Consider the following 21,289-nt stretch of genomic DNA (forward strand, 5'->3'; position numbering starts at 1 on the left):
AAGTAAACAGTTTATAACCAGCATTAACAGAGCTGAGTACATGAAAAAAATGTGTTTTTGTGAACTCCAGCAGAAATCACTTCAGGTAAATCATTCCAGTGCAACAGAAAAGAGGAGACAGAGCAAGTAACAGGTACTTTATAATAAAAAGTACTAAGTTTGCTTTTTAAATTAATACAGTTTGAAACAAAGCCAGCCCCTAACTAAATGGCCATTGCTTTATCTAGTAGTCTAATTCAGCTTTTTAAAATTTCATTGCTTTGTGTAGTCTGTGAGTACTGTGTGGAGGTGGGACCTGTGCTCTGCAGCATTTACAGTGCACACACTCAAGGCCTCCCCCTGGACACACTCCAAGGGCAGCACCAGGAGCAGGTTTTACATGTGGCTCTTTCTCCAGTGTGCAGAGCAGGAGCTCAGCTGGACATGCAGCACCACCTGAGGGGAGGACTGGGGGCAGTGGCCAGGAAGGGTCAGGAAAGGTCAGAAATACTCAGATGGAGGAACACCACCCACCTCACCCCCACTCCAGCCCAGCCCCAGGTGTTTCCAGGACAGACAGACGTGATTCAGGAGGTTACACTTGGGTTTATTTCATGGTTACACATACCCTCCAGCATTCTTTCACTGTTACCAGTGCCCGTGCTGTGCATTATTTGGGAACAGAAATACATGTCTGCAGAAGGAAAGCAAAGCAAGAACCCCACTAGAAAGAGCACCTTTGGCTTGCATCGTTTAAACTCTGCCCTGTGACTCTGTGCTGTGCTGCTCAGACAACAACATCATGAAAACCAAATCATTTTGAAAGAATTTCTGTGGTCCTGGAAGGAGCAGAAATTGTGAAAGGCATACAAAGTTCTTTTATATAAAAATATACCAAGTTCTTGAAAATTTCAAGCACAGCAAATAAATACAGCTGGTTTGGGGCTAAAAATACATCACCTCTGAGGTCAGAAACATTCTCTAAAATGAGCTTCTGCCCAGCCACTCACTGAACTGGATCTCGGTGGCATTTCCCAGATCAGGGGCTGGGTTTGAGGAGTTGTGTGGCTGGTCTAAGTTAAGTCCTTTGTGTCTGAGCTTCTCATACAGAGGCAGGTGAAGGTAAGTGGTTTTCAGTGAGGTATTTTTGAGGTTCCCTTTAAGGTGATTTCTGGGGTTTGAGTCATCTCCAGCCTGAGACTGCAGTGGAGGCAGCCCCATGGTGTGTGGGACTGGAGTCATTCCCACTCTCAGCGTGAGGAGACAGGACAGAAGAATGTGGCTGCAAGGATGAAGAGGAAGAGGTTTCAGGTGTCTTCCTTTTGTCTCTTTTAGGTCACTTCAGGACTGGCTGAAGAACAGGAGTTAGTCAAGGAAAGCTGAAGTGCACAGAGGGATGGCATCCCACTCTCCTGAGGGAAAAGTGAGTCCTTAATGTGTTCCCAGCCCTCCTCACTATCAGACTGAACCTTTTCCAGATGCAGAATAGCAGAAAGTAAAGCAGTTGTAGTGCTTGTGAACTTCTTGGGGCAGCTCTGATGGCTCAGAGGTTTCTTTCATTCCTGAAAAAGAAACAAGCAGCTTGTCAGAAGAAACACACCAACACTTCTGTTCTAAAACAAAGCTACCTGCTAGAAAGCATCTCATTTAATTACCTGTTTTCTCCAGCAGACTGACTGTAAGTGTCCAAGGGAACCAGTGAGCCCTTCCTCACTACCAAACAATTTACTTTCTGTATTTATATTTAATTGCTTGCCCTTTCAACTAGATTGCAATGCAACTTTGGTGAGTTTTAGGCATCAGTACTGAAACTCTGCAGTTTGCCAGTGACCTCTGCCTTTTACTTACTGAATCCTACTGCAGGTAACACACACCAGGAGTGTTTCCCTTCAGCTGTCTCCTGGTTGTACCCCCCAAACCACCCTGTTCCCCCCTGTGTCCATGTGCTGCTGTGCCACCCTGCCAGCAGGCACCACAGCATCTGGCTGGGCCCAGCATCTTGGGATTTCTCCAGCCTTTACCTTGGAACCAGACTCAGCACCAGGAGCCTGTGCCCTGTAACAAGAAATAGCTTCTGCAGTCCTGTTTTCTATTTTTAGTCTGAATCACTGCTTAAAATGTCAGCACTGTTGTGCACTCCTGGGTTAGTCAGTGCCCTGGCACAGGGTGAGTTTCAGGGATGTGGTGCTCGGTATGGTTTGGTAATAGCTTGGAGTCATTAAAGCTGCTGCTCAGAGCAGCACTGCCCACCCAAAGAGAGCACGGCAGGTCCTGTCCCTGCCCAGTGCAGTAACACCCCGGGGCTGGAGGCAGAGCAGCGCTGCTGCTTTTGTTCAGGGTAATTATGAGCAAGAGAAAACAACAAAAGGTTTTATTTGTACCCCACCCACCAATTACTGCAGCGTGCAAGGGCTGGGACAGTTCCCTGGCTGTCACCAGTCACTGTGCCTGGTGCAGAGTTAAATTGCCACCACTGCCTCTCTCAGCTGCAGTCTGGAGTTAAACTGGGCACTTGGGGGTTGCAGAGGGGGATCTGTCCATCTCCAGGTACACTTACATGTTTCCATATCTCTCCAGTCCTCTCAATTACAATAGTCTGTGATTTATTGACAGGTGATGTGACCTTGTAGTCATCAGACAGGAGGCCCAGAATAGGATACTGGTTCCTGTACCTGTGAAAGAAAGAGTTGCCAGCCTGTAAAATGAGATCTGCAGCCCTGTGTCCAAATCCTGACTCTGACCCTGCCCCACAGCCCTGCCAGTCCTTAACCCCCCATGACCTGCACCAGTAACTCAGAGCCAACACAGACAGGTCAGTGTCACTCTGAGTGCTGGACCTCCCAACAGTGCTGTATCCTCCCTGGACAAGGAAACCTCTCCTGCCTTTTTCCCCTTTGCAGGAATAGTTTTGTTAGCAGAGGGGAGAGAAGGGAAAATCCAAAGCATGTGGTTTTAAGAAGGCTGAATAACTACATTACTTTTTAGTGATGATGGCTGTAACTCCAGGGGACTGACTGCCCGACAGCTTCTCGTGCTTCAGTCTGAACAGCTCCTGAGAAAACCACAAGGAAACATTCACGTGAAATAATGTTTCCTGAAGTATCAGTTCAGTAAAGTCCCTACAAAATATTTGCAGAAATTCATCCCAAAGAACAGTATGAAAAGTCTGTCCTTCCAGAAGGCTGGCAGGATATCACTGAGTTAAAGCAAATTTAACCCCAATTCCTGAGCCAGCAGAGGACAAGTGACTTCCCAGTAAGCTTCCACTTATAAAGTATGTGGAGTTTAAATACAAAAACTCTTAGAAGAGAAATAACTTGTATCATTTTACCTCTTGCTGTTGTTTAATAAAAGCCTCTTTGTCCTCCAGCAGCGATGTCAGTTCGTGCAGCCTCATTTGCAAGTCACTGTTGCTCCCCTCTCTCCTGGATATGTCTTGCTGGAACTGGCACAACTGGGACTGCAAAACAGGTCAGGGAGCAGTCAGGGGTTTGTGCTCCAGGCAGAGAGGGGGCATTTTGTCACTGGCACCATGAACAGTAAGATTTCCAATTCAGAAAGCTGAGCAGCACAGTAAGCTCAGAAAGCACTGACTGAACCAAATCAACCCAGTATCAGTTTAACAGTTTTATAGCTCAGGCTTTTAACTTCTCGGGACACACAAGATCACCCCTTAGGAAAGCCTGCTAATTGGACTGATCCTTAATTTCTACTAGCAAATTTCTGGGTTTTTTTTTAACCACAGCTTTATGTTCTACTGTGAGGGTTTCTGAGCCATCCTTAATGTCCGTGAATAAAATAACTGCAGGACCAGAAGACACCTCGAAGTTGCCCATGGGGGGTCACTGCTGCTGCCAGTGACAGAGCTCTCTCTGCTCCCCTCCCAGGCCAGGGGGAAGGGAAGCCTCACCCTGAGGCTGCGGATCTCGCGGTCCTTGTCCTCCCGCAGGCTGTTGATCATCTCCACGTAGCGGCTGGACAGCTCGTCCGTGCTGGTCTGCAGTGTGGGGCTGGAGCAGCTCTGTGGGGAGGGACGGGGGCCCTGGGTGGGTGCACAGCCCGGGCAGCAGCACTGCCCCCATCCCAGGGCAGCTATTACCTGCAGCTTGAGGCTCTGGATCTCCTGCTCCAGGGCCCTCCTGCTGTACTCCAGCTCCTTCAGCTGGCAGTCCTTCTCACCCTCGCTGAGCCGCAGCGCCAGCAGCTGCTCCTCCAGCGAGCGGCACTTGGCACTGCTGTCCCGGAGCCCTTGCTGGGGGCACACAGGGAATCAGAGAGAAGATTTCTCAGAGCAGGGACAGCATCACACACACCACAGGCAGCAGTTCTCAGAACAGCCAAAATCAGCAAACTGACCAGGTTTTGGCTGACTGGAATTACACTGAAATCCAAATTTACCTGCTGCTGACGGTTGTTCTCCCTCAGGGAGGCTAACAGGGTTTCATATTCTTTTATTTGAGAATCTTTAAAAGCCAAGTCCTTCTTCAGCAACACATTGTCAGTTTCCAGCTTCTGCGGGACCAAAGTGTTCACAGTCAACACTGCAATGTCTCAGTAAACTCTTCCCATGAAATCAACACCCTGAGTCACTGCTAAAGTGATGGTTTAGAACTGAGTGAATACTCAATTTTCCTGAAATTACAGGGGTTTAACTCCATGGCACACACTGGAGTGTCTGTGGCTTTGTGTTGGGTGGCAAATGCCAGGAGCCTGGACACTGCTCTCCCTTTCTGCCCCAGAAAGAACTCAAACAGAAGCCAAAAACCAAACAAAAACCCAAACATGACCAAAACAACAACAAAAGAAGAACCATGCAAAAAAAACCAACCCCAAAACAACCAACCCAAACCCCAGAACGCTGCACAGACTCTTCCTCCTCTGTTAAAGGTGACAGAACACCCTCTCCCTAAACTTTGCATTGTACGGGACAGTGCTGTGACATTCCCAGTGGTGCCCAGTGCTTGGGCTGGTGTGGGAAACATTCCTGCCTCCCTGACAGAAAATTCTCTGCTGTACCCACAGAGCTGCAGCTCCCAAACTGGGCTGCTGTACCCAGAGCAGCTCTGGGAGCTGTCGGAGCCACCAGGAACCATCTGAGCCTGCAGGACGGAGCAGTCCCTGCCTGCACCAGCTCTGGAATGTCAGCCCTGGAATTCTGCTGCCAGGGAGAACAGGTGGATGAGCCGTGGAAGGGAGGAACCTGCTTACCCCCAGGTCATCCTGCAGATGGCACAGCTCCTCACGAAGGTTTTTGAACGTGGACAGCACAAGCCTCAAGGATTTATCTGATGTCGTTCTCATCTAGGAGGGAAAGGATGAAATGGGTAGCTGGGATTCATTAGCTCTGTTTACAAAATGAAATGGATAATTGGGATTCATTAGCTCTGTTTACAATATGCTTGACAAGAGGTAGATCAGAAACTGCTGTACAGCTGAAAATAAAAACTGCTGCCCATCCTTTGAAGTGCCCACAGTTTCTACAGGAAACACATTTTCATGCACTTTGTTCTGCAAATGCCAGAGCTTTAAATTGCTGCCTTTGTACACAGGACAACATTTTAAAATGGAACAAGAGAGTAAGGAACTGCCTTTGTGCACCAATAAAGGAAGAAATGGACGTGCTAATATTGCCCAGTGACTGTTTGAGCCTTCAAAGCCTTGTGCTTGCACTAATTTTTAACAATTACTGCCCTGCCTGAGAAGCCACGGAGGAATGAGTCGTGTTTGAGATCTGGCAAAGCTTTGGGCTCAAGGGTGAGGGAACTTAATTACCATTTTTAAAAATTTAAATTAAAAAAGTTCATACAAACAACTCCTCCCTTTAAAAGGGGAAAGATCCCAAAGATGAAAGGAGTCACCTGGATGAAAGAAAAAGGCAGAAGTGCATCCCAGCCAAGCACTGGTCTCCTGTGGAATGGGAATGCCTGTAACAGCTGTGTACTGATTCAGGTGAGCACACAAGGTGCTGCACTTCATGAGATATTTCTGGTATTTGAAAGAAGAAATACAGACTTTGAAAGGACACACAAGTAAATCCTCAAGTTGTGACTCACCTGGAAGGGATGAATATTCTGGGAAAAGCTGTTTTTTACTGTCTGGACAAAAATAAGCCCTCCTGTCTGTTCCCTTGATTCACTGCTCATCCCAGCTGAAGGATGTGCTCTCAGTTCCATCAATATGGGGATTGGCCCTTGTGTGATCTTTTTTTGTCCCCACTGGTGCCATTGTGTGACTGAGGCTTCAAATATCACAATTCTGGTGTAACTCACCTCTTTGGTTTTTAATTAAAGTGGAATTTCAGTTCTGACTTCTGGTTTTGTCGGGTTTATTGTGAAATACACTACAGAGCATTTTAAAAGAAGGAATTAAGTCAAAATGGTTGAATTTAGACTATAAGAACATAAGTAAAACCCCACTCAGCAATTACTTAGTGCTAGAGGTTGGTAAATTCCACAGGGGCATGTACCCCTCCAGTGGAATTCTCCCTGCTGGAGGAGCCTCTGGGCTGTGCAAACACAGTGCTTGGCTCTGTGTGAGCAGCTGAGAACACAGCTGTAGCCTGACAACATCTGGGGCCCCAAGAGCCATTCTGGCTGCATTTCTTAAGCCCAGGAGTGAGGATGTGAAACCAGCTGGACCCAGAGACACCACAAAATCCATGTTCCAGCTTTTTCCCCCAGAGCTGCACCAGCCTCCTGGGACAGTGTGCTCACAGGAGGCCATGGAATACTGGCTGTCCATGTCCATCCTCCTCCTGAGGGAAGCTGGAAGGGACTTAGGAAGTCATCTTGTCCCAGGCTCCTGCTTAAAGCAGGACAGCTCTGAGCTCAGCCCAGGCTGCTTGTTCACAGCCTCATTTCAATGGGTGTTTTTATCAGGAAGCAATTCTAAGGTGCAGCTCCCAAGGGATCACCTGCCCCCACACCTCAGGACACACCTGCAGGTTGGTCTGGATCCTGCAACAACATTCCTGCCTGAGAAATGCAGCACTGAGTGCTGAGCTGGGCTTATGGGTCACAAACAGCCCTGTGCCTGCTGGGGTTCCATTATAAATGGTTTTGTTCTGACCTGGCTCTTGAGCTCCCTGCCCAGCCAGGGGTTGAGCTGGGAGCAGGTGGGATGCAGGCTCTGCTCCTGCCCAGCACCGAGTTGTTTCTCAGCACTGCAACATTCTCTGCCTCGTGTTTTCAGCACCTACTGTTTGCCTTTGGCTTTTAAAGCAGCAATACACAACACAAACAGAAGGATGAAAGGTCTCTCCTCTCCTGTCAGTGATCAAAAGCCAAGACAGCTCCCAGTGAAACTGCAGGAAAGCACCAGTAAAGCTCAGCTTAGAAAAGTGGCCTGTGGGTCCAGCTGCCACACTTCCCTCACAGCCACCCCTCCCATTCCCCTCCACACCAGAAAAAAGGGAGTAAGGAGAATAGAGAGTGAAATGTAAGGATGTTATACACAAAGCCTTGCTGTTTCAAGTTGCTCTTGGCTTCCACACTCCCATACCTGGAGGAGGTAACGAATCTGCTGCTTTGTTGCCTCAGACAGTCCTTTGGGAATTAATTCTTCAATATCTTCAGTCTAAGCAAAGAAAGGGAGACACCTTGATTAAGAATTTTGCCTGGTAGATGGTAATGTGGTTTCTTCATTAATTACACAGTTTGACTGTGAAAAACATGTCTAGTACAAGGCAAATAAGAATAGAAATAGATCAAAGTGTATCCAAAAAAAATTCCAGTCTTTTATATGTGGGGCATACACAAAGGGAGATGAAGTGGTGCATGGAGCATGTTTTCAAATCCTCAAGTCTCACATGTATTTTAAAAACAATCCTCTCTCAAAGAGTAACAGCTGATGCTACAACTCCAGCAGTTCCTGGTGGGGGCAAATCTCGTGTTTTGCCCAATAACAGACTGTCAGTGAACACGAGGTGACCAACAGGACATGCAGAGATTCAGGGCCATTTGCTTCCTGCAGCTGAACCCTGGGCAAGTATTTGTGCCACACACACAGTGCCCTTAGAGATGCAGCTTGTGCTGCTCAGGGGCAGCTTTGCTGGCCACAGAGTGAAGGATCCTGTGCAGAAAACACACTGTGAACCTGTGCAAGTTGTTTTCCACTGAACCCATTGCTGATACAGCAGGGAGGGCTTCCCAAATTTGCCTCTCATACTGGAATAATGCAAATTACTGAAGTTTCCTTCCAGCATTACCACATTTGCAAATACCTGCCTGGCAGTAGGTGTCAGGCTCTGAGTGTTACTGCCAGGCAAGAATCACAGGCTAACAAAGACCAGTCTCCTGCATGGGAGCTGCCCTGAGCTGGGCTCCACTCCCTGCCAGCCCTGGCACTGGTGCCAGCACCACAGCAGGCACAGCCTGGGCTTACCTGGCACGTGAGCTCGAGGTCATGGTTCCTGTAAGACACAAAATCCGAGGGATCCATTAACAAAAAGCTGCCTGAGAACTTTCAGAATTTACACCCACCTTCACCACTAGAAGATTTTCTGTACAACACAGAGCCAGGAAGGGTCTTTATCAGCTGCAGAGCCGTTACCTGCCCTCTCTGGTGCCAGGGAATGTGACCTGTTAAACACCACTCCATGGGGAGATTCCCGAGGAGCTGGAGGACCAACAGCAGCACAGCTAACCAGGCTGACTACCCCAATTTCTCTGGGCAGAAATTACCTCAATTATGGGCAGTTAACCCAATTACATTAATTGCCTGGGTAATGGTTGCCCACAACTCTGCTGCAATCCCCTGACATGCCAGAAGTGCTTACTCGGCAGTGTCAGGGTTTCTGTGAGGGTTAAGTTCCCCTTTTCCCTCCTACAGAACCACTTTCCTCATTTCAGGGACTTTGGGAAGCACCAAACAAGACTGGGAGTGAGAGGGAAGAGCAAAGGGGACGGGGAGGGAAGAGCGAAGGGGACGGGGAGGGAAGAGCGAAGGGGACGGGGAGGGAAGAGCGAAGGGGACGGGGAGGGAAGAGCGAAGGGGACGGGGAGGGAAGAGCGAAGGGGACGGGGAGGGAAGAGCGAAGGGGACGGGGAGGGAAGAGCGAAGGGGACGGGGAGGGAAGAGCGAAGGGGACGGGGAGGGAAGAGCGAAGGGGACGGGGAGGGAAGAGCGAAGGGGACGGGGAGGGAAGAGCGAAGGGGACGGGGAGGGAAGAGCGAAGGGGACGGGGAGGGAAGAGCGAAGGGGACCGGGAGGGAAGAGCGAAGGGGACCGGGAGGGAAGAGCGAAGGGGACGGGGAGGGAAGAGCGAAGGGGACGGGGAGGGAAGAGCGAAGGGGACCGGGAGGGAAGAGCGAAGGGGACCGGGAGGGAAGAGCGAAGGGGACCGGGAGGGAAGAGCGAAGGGGACCGGGAGGGAAGAGCGAAGGGGACCGGGAGGGAAGAGCGAAGGGGACCGGGAGGGAAGAGCGAAGGGGACCGGGAGGGAAGAGCGAAGGGGACCGGGAGGGAAGAGCGAAGGGGACCGGGAGGGAAAGGGTGGGAATGCTGAACAGCCCCAGAGCACTGGCTGCTGCTGGGACTCTGCGTTTCTTCCCACAGTGTGCAGGGCTCTGCAGTAAACTGGCTTGGTGTTAATCTGCATGTACACACCGAGCTTTATGCCTGGTGGTGGCTGTCTTTTAATCCATGACATGACACCACAACAGGAGAGAGGAAATCTGGACATTGGGGTGCTTTTTCAGGACACAGCAATAGAATCATGTCATTAACTACATGTCAGAGTGTGCTGTAAGCACTTGTTTGCTCAGTGTGCAAACAGACACAGGATACATCCTTCTTAATGAATTTGAAAGAGCATCAAATTCAATAAATTTCCTTGGCTTACAGCACTTTTATGTCCTGTTACTCTGCAAATGAATGTGTAAAACATCCAGGCAATTCAAGCTGAAAGGGGAAAAAAAAGAGTACAACCAACTCCATCAGCAATTCCTTAGTGACAGAGGTTGCAGTTGCTCAGTGCTCTGGGCTGGGCAGGGCCAGCACAGTGAGGGCAGTACCTGCCTCCGATCTTCTCCACGTGCTGCAGCAAACAGGTGTGCAGGTCCTGCCCCTTGCGGTGCAGCTCCGCCAGCAGCTCCCCGAAGTAACGACAGTCCAGCTGCTCCGGGCCCTCCTGGGGGCAGCTCACCTGGCAGGACACACAGAGTCACAGCACAGCCCCTCCTGGGGGCAGCTCACCTGGCAGGACACACAGAGTCACAGCACAGTCCCTCCTGGGGGCGGCTCACCTGACAGGACACACAGAGTCACAGCACAGCCCCTCCTGGGGGCGGCTCACCTGACAGGACACACAGAGTCATAGCACAGCCCCTCCTGGGGGCGGCTCACCTGGCAGGACACACAGAGTCACAGCACAGCCCCTCCTGGGGGCGGCTCACCTGACAGGACACACAGTCACAGCACAGCCCCTCCTGGGGGCAGCTCACCTGACAGGACACACAGAGTCACAGCACAGCCCCTCCTGGGGGCGGCTCACCTGGCAAGACACACAGAGTCACAGCACAGCCCCTCCTGGGGGCAGCTCACCTGGCAGGACACACACAGTCACAGCACAGCCCCTCCTGGGGGCAGCTCACCTGACAGGACACACACAGTCACAGCACAGCCCCTCCTGGGGGCGGCTCACCTGGCAAGACACACAGAGTCACAGCACAGCCCCTCCTGGGGGCGGCTCACCTGACAGGACACACAGAGTCAAAGCACAGCCCCTCCTGGGGGCGGCTCACCTGACAGGACACACAGAGTCACAGCACAGCCCCTCCTGGGGGCAGCTCACCTGACAGGACACACAGAGTCACAGCACAGCCCCTCCTGGGGGCAGCTCACCTGGCAGGACACACAGAGTCACAGCCCCTCCTGGGGGCAGCTCACCTGACAGGACACACAGAGTCACAGCACAGCCCCTCCTGGGGGCAGCTCACCTGACAGGACACACACAGTCACAGCACAGCCCCTCCTGGGGGCAAAGCTCAGCATGGACATGCTCCAGCCAGGAGGGGTTTGGGCTTGTTTGCTCCCACTCGTTTGCCATTTGATTACACTGTACTTTTTGGTGTTGGCTCTGCCACATCTCCTGGTTTTCAGGACACTATTGGGAAATTAATGACTTCCTTTACAACAACAAGTAGGCAAAGTACTCTCTTCCACAGCAATGTCATCATCAGGATGCTAAAATGGCAAGTGCTGGGAACTAGTAAATCTCAGAACTCTGCAGAATTCTCCAGAACTAGAGGCAGAAGTTGTGCATCCCTCAACCTGACAGAGGAAACCTGACCCAGTTCATGGGTAAAGAAAAAATAGATAAAGAAAAAAACAACCAAACAAATCAGCCTGGCTTCACACAGTGAAAGGACCTCAGAATGATGTTCAGTCCACCTGAGCACAAGAAGGAACAGGAGACAACACCCAAACCAGCCTTTCTTTCCTCTCAGAGCAGGTGGGAACACCTTGGGCAGTCCCAGTGTCAGCACACAATGTCCCTGCACTACCCCTGTGAGGAGTGACCTGCTGAGAGCCTGAGCATACCCACAGCTGCCACCCCCAGGCTGTGCCCTGGGACCAGCACAGCCCCACACATCACCCTGGGGTCACAGTCCCACAGCTGCCATCCCCAGGCTGTCCCTGCACAGCTGCCACCCCCAGGCTGTGCCCTGGCACCAGCCCAGCCCCACACACCCCCCTGGGGTCCCAGCCCCACAGCTGCCACCCCCAGGCTGTCCCTGCACAGCTGCCACCCCCAGGCTTTGCCCTGGCACCAGCACAGCCCCACACATCCCCCTGGGGTCACAGCCCCACAGCTGCCACCCCCAGGCTGTGCCCTGGCACCAGCACAGCCCCACACACCCCCCTGGGGGTCCCAGCCCCACAGCTGCCATCCCCAGGCTCTGCCCTGGGACCAGCCCAGCCCCACACCCCCCCAGCCCCCTCTCACCGGCTCACACGAGTACAGGGGCACCCTCCTCACGCTCTGCCCACGCCACTCCTCGCCCGCTGGCACTGGGAACACCTCACTGGGGCTGCTGGTCTGCGTGTGCTGGCACTGGTGGGTGACCGGGGCGGGCTCCGGGCAGGGCTGGCACTGCTCCAGGGGCTGGCACAGCTGGGACACCTGGAACTGCTTCTCCTGCCAACAGAGAGATGTTCTCAGCTGTGACATGGGGAGGGTTATCCCAACATCAACCAAACCCTGTGTGGCACTGGGAATGCCCAGCACAGTTCCAGGTATTCCAATAATCCCAATAAAACTGCCCTTTCTCCTGGCAGGAGTTTGTCTCACACTTCCATCCTTCAGGTTGGGATTTATTCACCCTGACATTGCAGTGGCTGCCAGTGAAAAGCACAGGAGTGACCCTTTCCCAACGTGAGTCACTACACATGGAAATGTTCTTCAAAACCACACTCCTGATTTGACTTAACTCTACATATACCCTGGATAAAAAAAATCAGAACTAAAAACATGATTTCCAGGACTAGACTCCACATTATTATCTATAATTACCCTTTTCCCCCCCTTTCACTTCAGAGAATGGGTATTACACCTAATTCATCCATTAAAATCCAGAGTGGCACAAAAACTTCAGTTTTAGAAAACAAAAAACCCAAATAGATCACTCTGAAACACCTTAAATTTCAATTGTTTTCCTGTTGGAAATGTTTCAGAGCAATAAAAAATGAGTAATATTTTTGCTATTGACAAAACACCAATTCTGAGATGAAATTTCAACAGCTTTGCCAAATAATTTTTTTAGAGTAAAAGAAAATTTGCCTTTTTAATTCCTTTTTTGTAAAAAGTTACTTGGTTGTTCTGTTGTGGATCTACTGCAAGAAACCAATTCTCAGTCACTATTCAGTTATAGACTGACAGTATTAGAAATATAACAGCAGTTTGTTGTTCTGAATAATAAATTCTAAGGAAAAATGAAGCAAACATTCCACTTTCTACTCTCCTTAAATATTGTTGCATTTACTTTGAGATTTAATGCAGCACAACAAGACGATTCCCAGCCTGGCAGCTCCTCCCAACCAAACCAAACAAAAAACCAGAACCAAACCAACCCACAAATATCAATTTCCTGCTACCACCTCAACTTTCTTTTTGCAATAAATAATATAAATACCAAACTTACTTGGAGGGGATTTAACAGCTCGTATTTTCTGATTGTCTTTTCATAGATGACATTATTTCCAGGAGAGAAAGTCCCTGCTCTGAGAAAAGGGGATAATGGCTCCTGTAAAACACAGTAAATAAAAACATTCATAAGTGTGGTCACAGCAAATTCAGGATCAGTGTAATATGGAATAAAAAAATTGTAAGGACTTTTTGTGACTTGAAGACACATGTGCTGTGAGATGCTCCTTTAGCATTTGGGTGTATGTTGACTGTGCTTCCATGGAGCCCATGGGAAGTGAACAGAGCAGAAACAGTAATTAATGTAATTAAACATTTCACTGGGGTGGGAGCCTGACTGGTCATTCTGTGTTTGCAGCCCAGTAGTTCCATCTCTCCCCATGAGGGGTGTGAGCCCCAGGGATGATCCCTACGGAGCTGTGTGAGCCCCAGGGGTGATCCCTAAGGAGCTGTGTGAGCCCCAAGGATGAGCCCTAAGGAGTTCTGTGAGCCCCAGGGGTGAGCCCTAAGGAGTTCTGTGAGCCCCAGGGGTGAGCCCTAAGGAGCTCTGTGAGCCCCAGGGGTGAGCCCTAAGGAGCTCTGTGAGCCCCAGGGGTGAGCCCTAAGGAGCTCTGTGAGCCCCAGGGGTGAGCCCTAAGGAGCTCTGTGAGCCCCAGGGGTGAGCCCTAAGGAGCTCTGTGAGCCCCAGGGGTGAGCCCTAAGGAGCTCTGTGAGCCCCAGGGGTGAGCCCTAAGGAGCTCTGTGAGCCCCAGGGGTGAGCCCTAAGGAGCTCTGTGAGCCCCAGGGGTGAGCCCTAAGGAGCTCTGTGAGCCCCAGGGGTGAGCCCTAAGGAGCTCTGTGAGCCCCAGGGGTGAGCCCTAAGGAGCTCTGTGATCCCGAGGTGTGCAGCATCCCTAAGGAGCTCTGTGATTCCCAAGGTGTGCAGCATCCCTAAGGAGCTGTGTGATTCCCAAGGTGTGCAGCATCCCTAAGGAGCTGTGTGATCCCGAGGTGTGCAGCATCCCTAAGGAGCTCTGTGATTCCCAAGGTGCGCAGCATCCCTAAGGAGCTCTGTGATTCCCAAGGTGCGCAGCATCCCTAAGGAGCTCTGTGATTCCAAGGTGTGCAGCATCCCTAAGGAGCTGTGTGATTCCCAAGGTGTGCAGCATCCCTAAAGAGCTGTGTGATTCCCAAGGTGTGCAGCATCCCTAAAGAGCTGTGTGATTCCCAAGGTGTGCAGCATCCCTAAGGAGCTGTGTGATTCCCAAGGTGTGCAGCATCCCTAAGGAGCTGTGTGATTCCCAAGGTGTGCAGCATCCCTAAGGAGCTGTGTGATTCCCAAGGTGTGCAGCATCCCTAAGGAGCCAGCCAGGCACTGCATGGATCTGGGATAGCTGCGGGAACTCTGCCCAGGGCAGGGTCCTACCTGCTCAGGATTCTCGATAATGATCCTTCGGATGGTGCCCTGCAGGGAGCAAACAAAGAAAGGCTCAGCATCACTGCACTTCAACCTCTCCATCCCCTCTGGCAGAGCTCAGGATTCCACGGATTCCCAGTGTGACCTTGGCTGGAAATAGGAGTGGGATCCACCAGTCACAACCACCTGGAGATGTGTTAGATCCAGGGCCTTCCCACCCCAAAGGAACACACAATCCACCATTCTCCTTTGTATTACTCTGGGTTTGCTCAGTCACCTCCTTGCAGGGGTGATGGAATCGCTCCTTACTTCTCAGAGTGCAGCAGAACAAGAGTCAAGCCAAACGGGATGAGGTCTCCATGGATTCTGTGGGATTCTGTGTCCCTGTCCCACTGACACCCTCCTTAACTTTCAGGTTTACATTTGACATGCCAAGGTCAGCTGGTGCAAAACACTTTTTATTTCACCAGGGGAAGAAAGTTCCTGTTTTGTTTAAACTCAGAAATGGAACCAACTCCACTGGGCTGTATCCAATGGGCACAATCCCACAGCTGCCACCTGTGGAAATGATGCCCACGTGGAACACCTGCACAGTTCTGAGTGAAAAATCAAAAGTACCTTTTGAAATCACCAAAATCCATAAGTGCCACAGCTTTGCTCACTTTCCAGCAGGTTCTGTCCCTTTTTCCCCAGCACTGACCCCCATCCCGAGGGCCACCACCAGCTCTAACAAATCCCACACATTCCTTCAAGTCCTCCACATCCAGTTCCTTATTCAAGCAGGCAAAATTCCCACTGAATCCAACCTAAGGATTTGGCAATTTGTTAGTTTACAGCATACTGATTATTGCTCCCCACACCACAAACCTCCAATTTTCATAATAAATCATTTCTGTGGCTGCAGTTCAGTCCTGGGGACATTTCTAGCTCTGGAGCAGCTCAGCTGTCCTGGGAACTGGGGCAGAAGTTTAGGAAACCTGGAGCAGTTTTCCAAATCTCCCAAAAGTGAATCATAACAGCACCAAGAAAGAGCAACCAAAGCAGAAAAGAAACTGTTTTAGTAGCCAATATAGTACTTCAAAAATTTCAAATTTAAAAAACTAAAACCAAATTTTAAAATAATTGAAAAAACAAATAAACCCAAACAACAACAACAACAACAACAAAAACAGCTGTAGAAACTTAGAAAGGTGCTCAGTGCTCCTCCCACACTGTGCAGAGGGGGGTCCAGCATGGAAGGGAACCAACCCACTGACTTGTGCCAGGACAGAACACAGAAAAGAGACAACAGGGGGGTCTAGAACTGCCAGCCCGACCCTGCCCCACTGGCACCTGCAGAATCTGAATTATAAAGTGCACCACTTAACCCAGGAGTGGCCACTGGTCCTTCCTTCACCCCAGCCCAGTCCCAGTGCCTGTCCCTGCTCTGCCCATCCCGAGCACTGGGAGCTGGGACACTCCAGTGCCATGGGAGGGCAGGGATTGCTCCACCCTGAGCTGTGGGAGGGCAGGGATTGCTCCACCCCGAGTTGACAGGAGGGCAGGGATTGCTCCACCCCGAGCTGTGGGAGGGCAGGGATTGCTCCACCCCGAGCTGACAGGAGGGCAGGAATTGCTCCACCCCGAGCTGTGGGAGGGCAGGGATTGCTCCACCCCGAGCTGTGGGAGGGCAGGGATTGCTCCACCCCGAGCTGACAGGAGGGCAGGGATTGCTCCACCCCGAGCTGTGGGAGGGCAGGGATTGCTCCACCCCGAGCTGACAGGAGGGCAGGGATTGCTCCACCCCGAGCTGACAGGAGGGCACGTGGGAACCAGGTCACAAAAACACTTTGTGAATTCACTGAGAAGTTGGGCAAAGCTCCCTGCAGTAAATCCCACTGCCATGGGATACGTAACTCTCACTTTTTAGAGAGGATAACAAAGATATTTTCCCTGTGTGCTCCCAGGGGAACACATCCAGAACAGAGAGCTGGAGTTGCAACAGACCTTGATCATATTCACAAGGACACTCTAATAGCATGTGCAATATCGTACAGAACATAAGCATGTTTTGCTTGGATAAAATCATGCTTCTTTTTGAGATACCCAAACTCTTTCATTTCCAGAGAACTTTGATGCAGACACACTTCCCTCCCTCGCCGCTTTCCAAACAGGGATTTGCCTGCCCTTCCTCCCATTCCAGCAGAGCAGGCTGGGCTGGCACAGGCTGGGAGGGGACCCACACAGCTCCTCACTCTGCACAACCTGCTGCCACCTCCAAGGCCTCGGGAGCTGCTCCCTGGCAGGACCATGGAAGGGACCTCAGGCCACTCCCATGTTCCATCATTCCCAAGGGGCAGAGCTCTGGCTACTCTGACATTTCCAGCAACGCTTTAGTATTCTCTAACTGGGGGAAGGTGGGATTCCAAAGGGGAGTGTCCAGCTGTTGTGGATTTCAGTGACATGACTGGGTTCAGAATTTATAACAGCCTGACCAGTCAGTCTGGGTCTATTTTAGGGAATCACAGAACAGTTTGGGTCGGAAGGGACATTAAAGATCATCCAGTTCCAAACCCCTGCCATGGGGTTTATAAGGATAATTTCAAAATGTATATTCTAATACTCTAATAAATATTCTTGCTAGTATTTAAGATTTTTAAATAAGAGTTTTAAATTTTAAAAGAGGCACTTGAGAGATTTATCCACTTGGTGTGTGCAAATTTTCTACAGAAATAATCACTATGTTCACTTCTATTTCAACAGGTTTCCCTCAGCTTCAGCCAACCCAGGGATGAAGGAGAGATTTTAGCTGTGTCAAAACGTTTTATCCATAACACATTGTCTTGCTAATTAGAAGCAATCCAGTCATCTAACCAGGATTTATGAGTTCCACTTGGCAGGGGAAAAGGGGAAATGGCAGGCTGTGTTTGAGGGCTGTTACAACACAGACCAACCCTAAAGCTGGTTAATGTTACACCACTTTCAAGAGAGCCCTTTGCACGTCACAGAACTGAGCCCAGATGTGGAAAGACAAAATTTCTCACATGGACAGACAATCCCTACAAAGCCTGCCAGGGTTTTGCCTCCTGCACTGGCAGCAAAGACCTTGCATGTGCCTTTTCATGACCATGCTGAAGGGGTTCATACATATAAGCCACAGTGGAAAAGAATTTATTCTAAACAACACTCTTCATTTAGATCAGGCAGAGCAAAATTCCCTGAATTAGTCCAGAGCAAGTCTGCCATGGCTGGGAGCAGCACTGGGCTTCTATGCCAAGGACAAAACAAAGTCACACAAAAAAAGTTTAAAAACCCCTGAATCCTGAACCACAACAAATGCCATCATTTGTACTCTGTGCACACACCAGTTTCAAATTCTCCCTCCCTCTTGCTTATTAAAAACATTCATAAACACACACCAACCACGGCACTAAACACTAGGGCCACATCAACGGGACGTGGATGTTTGTTATTGTTAATCCACAAAGGCTCTGCAGGGGCAAACTAAATATTGCTCCAAGAGCCCTTTGTTTCACCGGTAGTACAAAGCTGCAGCTCCAGCTCTGGGCTGCCACTGCCCAGGAATGCTCCTGTTCCACTGCAACACGGATGTGAGGTTGGTATCGTGCCATTATTCACTCCATGCAGCTCAAAGGGCAGCTGACCCAGATGGGTGGGAATGTCCTACACCCATCCCAGGCTTCTCTCTGACAACTCCCATTCACCAAGTGTGTGATTTCTGCCTCCTCCCAGCTGACTTCCCTGTTAGTTACTATTCTTTATTAACTTCCTAATAATCTGTATTAGGCGCCTTCCCTCTCCACCACTGAAACTGCAGCCCACACAGAGTCTCCCTGAGCTACACACCCTCTTGTCTTTAAAGTCTCGTCCAGCAAAACACTTCAGCAAGAAACTGCTTTTCATCAGCAGGACTTAATGGATTCAGTGACTGAAACAGATGTTGAAAATTAAACATCCTTCATAGAGCAGTGACAGCATTTGAGTCTGTAATCACAGTTCACACTTATCTAGGCAGAGGGAGCCTGGGACTGCAGCGTTTACTCTAATGAATATTTAATCAATTGACCGCAATTCAGACTCCCATCCATCCTAGGTGAGCAGATCACTTATCTGGGAGGTGAGACACCAGTGTTTACACTCCTGCCCCGCATCTTGCAAAAGAGGGATTGCCAGCCTGGATACAGCGGGAATGGCTCTGCCATAACAATCAGAGGTTGGAAAAACCCACCAAGATCATCAAGTCCAACCATTCCCCCAGCACTGCCAAGGCCACCACTAACCCATGTCCTCAAATGCCACATCTACACACTGGTTTTGAACACTTTAGGCAGCCTGTTCCAATGTTTGACCATCCTTCCCATGAAGAACTTTTTCCTAATACCCAACCTAAGCCTCCCCTGGCACAACTTGGGGTTCTTTCCTCTTCTCTTTATACCAGTGCACCAATTCACTTCCCAGAATTTACAGAAGCTGCCCTGGGGAGGAAGGCAGCCCTGCAACTGTGCAAATACTGCTTTGAAAGGAAATCAGATCTTGTATTGGTCTTAAACTCTATTCTTTTTGACAGCTAAACATTTCATACCACAGGAAAGCAAATTCAGGAAGAGTTCATCTTGAAACAACAGTACATTGTCACACGAGCAGAGCAATTCTACTGATGTTACTGACAGACTGATATCCGAAGAAAAAATTGAGAATAGATCCTGGTCTGCTTTCCCGATTTTGCAGGCACATCTGTTCTCAAACGTCTTAGTTTTAAGATACAAAACGCACACACTAAAATGACATCAAATTCCATCGGTACCGTCAAGCCGTGCCCTGAACACACAGAGCAAACCTGCCGGACTGCATTGTAAGGGCTTTGAGCTCGGAGCTCCAGCACCTCGGGCGCGGACCGCATTAGCATCACGGACTAACCAGAACTAACACGGGCTTTGTGCTGCATTGCCACGGGCAGCCCCGAGCCAGGGGCAGCGCCGGGACACCCCGCCGGGATATCCGCGGCAAAATGGGCAAAACCGGCGTTCTGGGACAAGACGGGTCCCGGAGCGGGGCGGACACGGGCGGGATCGCCCATCGGTGCCGGGGGCTGTGCCCGGCGGGGCTGGACCCGACCCACCCCCGGGGGAAGCGGCTCATCCCGGCGGGAGCGGGGCCGGAGCAGCGCCTGGGAGCGGGCAGGGAGCGGGAGTGGTGTGGGAGCGGAGCAGAGTCGGACAGGGAGCGGGAGTGGAGCTGGGAGTGGGCAGAGAGCGGTGCGGGAGCGGAGCGAAGCCGGGCAGGGAGCGGAGCTGGGAGTGGGCAGGGAGCCGTGCGGGAGCGAAGCAGAACCCGGAGCCGGTCAGGGACCGGCGCGGGAGCGGAGCGGAGACGGGCAGGAAGCGGGAGTGGAGCCGGGAATGGGCAGGGAGCGGTGCGGGGAGCGGAGCGGGGCCGGGTAGGGAGCGGTGCGGGGAGCGGAGCGGGGTCGGGCAGGGAGCGGTGCGGGGAGCGGAGCGGGGCCGGGCAGGGAGCGGGGCCGGGCAGGGAGCGGTGCGGGGAGCGGAGCGGGGCCGGGCAGGGAGCGGTGCGGGGAGCGGAGCGGGGCCGGGCAGGGAGCGGGGCCGGGCAGGGAGCGGTGCGGGGAGCGGAGCGGGGCCGTACCTGCGGCGGGTCGCAGCCGAGCCCGCAGCCCAGCGGCGAGGCGGCCCGGGACGAGCAGGACGCGCTGGCCCGGCGGCAGCCCGGCCCGTAGGTGCGCACCCGATCGTAGGGCACGTCCGGCGGCGGCGGAGCGGGGTCCGGGCAGGGCAGCGGCGGCTCCGGGCACGGCGGGGCCGCGGGGCAGGGCGGCGGCTCCGGGCAGCCCCGGCGGGCGGGCAGCGTGCTGTAGTGCTGCTGCCGGCGGTAGTAGTGGTGCTGCTGCTGCAGGTGCGGGGGCAGCGCGGGCGGCTGCGGGTGCTGCTGCTGCCCCGCGAACATCCCGGCGGCGGCGGAGACTGCGGCGGGGCCGGCGGGGCGCGATTATACCTGCGGAGCCGCACCTGGGCGGGCCGCACCTGGGCGGGGAGCCCGGGCCGCTCCCCTCCCGGCGGGACACGGGGCACGGGACATGGCACACGGGGCACGGGACACCGGCAGGGGCTGCAGCACATCCCCTTCCCCCCCGCGATGTACCCCTGCATGGGCGCTGTCCTGAGCTTCGGGCACAGCACCACTACTGCAAAACTTAAAGAAAAATAAAGCGCCACGCTGTACAGTGAAGCCCTTTGTTATTATCTGTTCACAGTGTGTGTAGGGGGAGCGTAAATTCAGAGGTATCTGCCGCGAGATTAAACGGCTTAAATACTTTTCAGGAGGTGATGAATTTCACCACAGAGCCCTTCACACCTGCAGGAGCTGCTGCCTCTGCCCCCGTGCCCCAGACCGTGCCTGGAAAAGGAGAATGTTCTCTGAACACATCCCTGCTGCTGTGTGGGGAGCACGGGCTGCCTCTGGGAACCAGACTGATCAGAGAACCACAGCCTGGTTTGGGTTGGAAGGGACCTCAAAGCCCATCTCACCCCACCCCCTGCCACAGACCTTCCACTATCCAGGTTGCTCCAAGCCCAGCCTGGTCTTGGACACTTCCAGGGATGGGGCAGCCACAGCTTCTCTGCCCAGCCTGTGCCAGGGCCTGTCCACCCTCACAGGATCCTTCCCAATATCCCACCTATCCCTGCCTTCTGGCAGTGGGAAGACATTCCCTCTGTCCTGTCACTCCAGGCCCTTGTCAAAAGTCCCTCATCATT

The 21,289-nt window shown here is 51.9% G+C and overlaps 1 protein-coding gene across 1 annotated transcript; it reads right to left on the reverse strand.

Moving 5' to 3' along the window:
* Nucleotides 1-565: 565 nt before the first annotated feature.
* Nucleotides 566-20,518, reverse strand: POF1B (POF1B actin binding protein). Its single transcript, XM_071569205.1, has 15 exons — nt 20,163-20,518; nt 14,529-14,567; nt 13,122-13,223; nt 11,927-12,118; nt 9,993-10,123; nt 8,362-8,389; nt 7,480-7,554; nt 5,188-5,280; nt 4,378-4,491; nt 4,079-4,231; nt 3,890-4,000; nt 3,311-3,439; nt 2,958-3,031; nt 2,537-2,651; nt 566-1,541 (listed from the first exon to the last, which is right to left on the reverse strand). The coding sequence occupies exons 1-15, from the start codon at nt 20,478-20,480 to the stop codon at nt 1,536-1,538; spliced, it is 1,680 nt and encodes a 559-aa protein (XP_071425306.1). The 5' UTR covers nt 20,481-20,518; the 3' UTR covers nt 566-1,535.
* Between the last annotated feature and the right edge of the window lie 771 nt (nt 20,519-21,289).

This window comes from Pithys albifrons, chromosome 14, assembly GCF_047495875.1.
Source record: "Pithys albifrons albifrons isolate INPA30051 chromosome 14, PitAlb_v1, whole genome shotgun sequence".
Lineage (NCBI taxonomy): Eukaryota > Metazoa > Chordata > Aves > Passeriformes > Thamnophilidae > Pithys > Pithys albifrons.

Coding starts and splice junctions, on each gene's coding strand:
- POF1B (XM_071569205.1), bottom strand. CDS start 20,480: ATGTTCGCGGGGCAGCAGCAGCACCCGCAGCCGCCCGCGCTGCCCCCG. Junction 5,281..7,479: donor AGATTCGTTACCTCCTCCAG/GTATGGGAGTGT, acceptor TTTCCCTCCTAG/ATGAGAACGACATCAGATAA. Junction 3,032..3,310: donor TTATTAAACAACAGCAAGAG/GTAAAATGATAC, acceptor TGGTTTTCTCAG/GAGCTGTTCAGACTGAAGCA.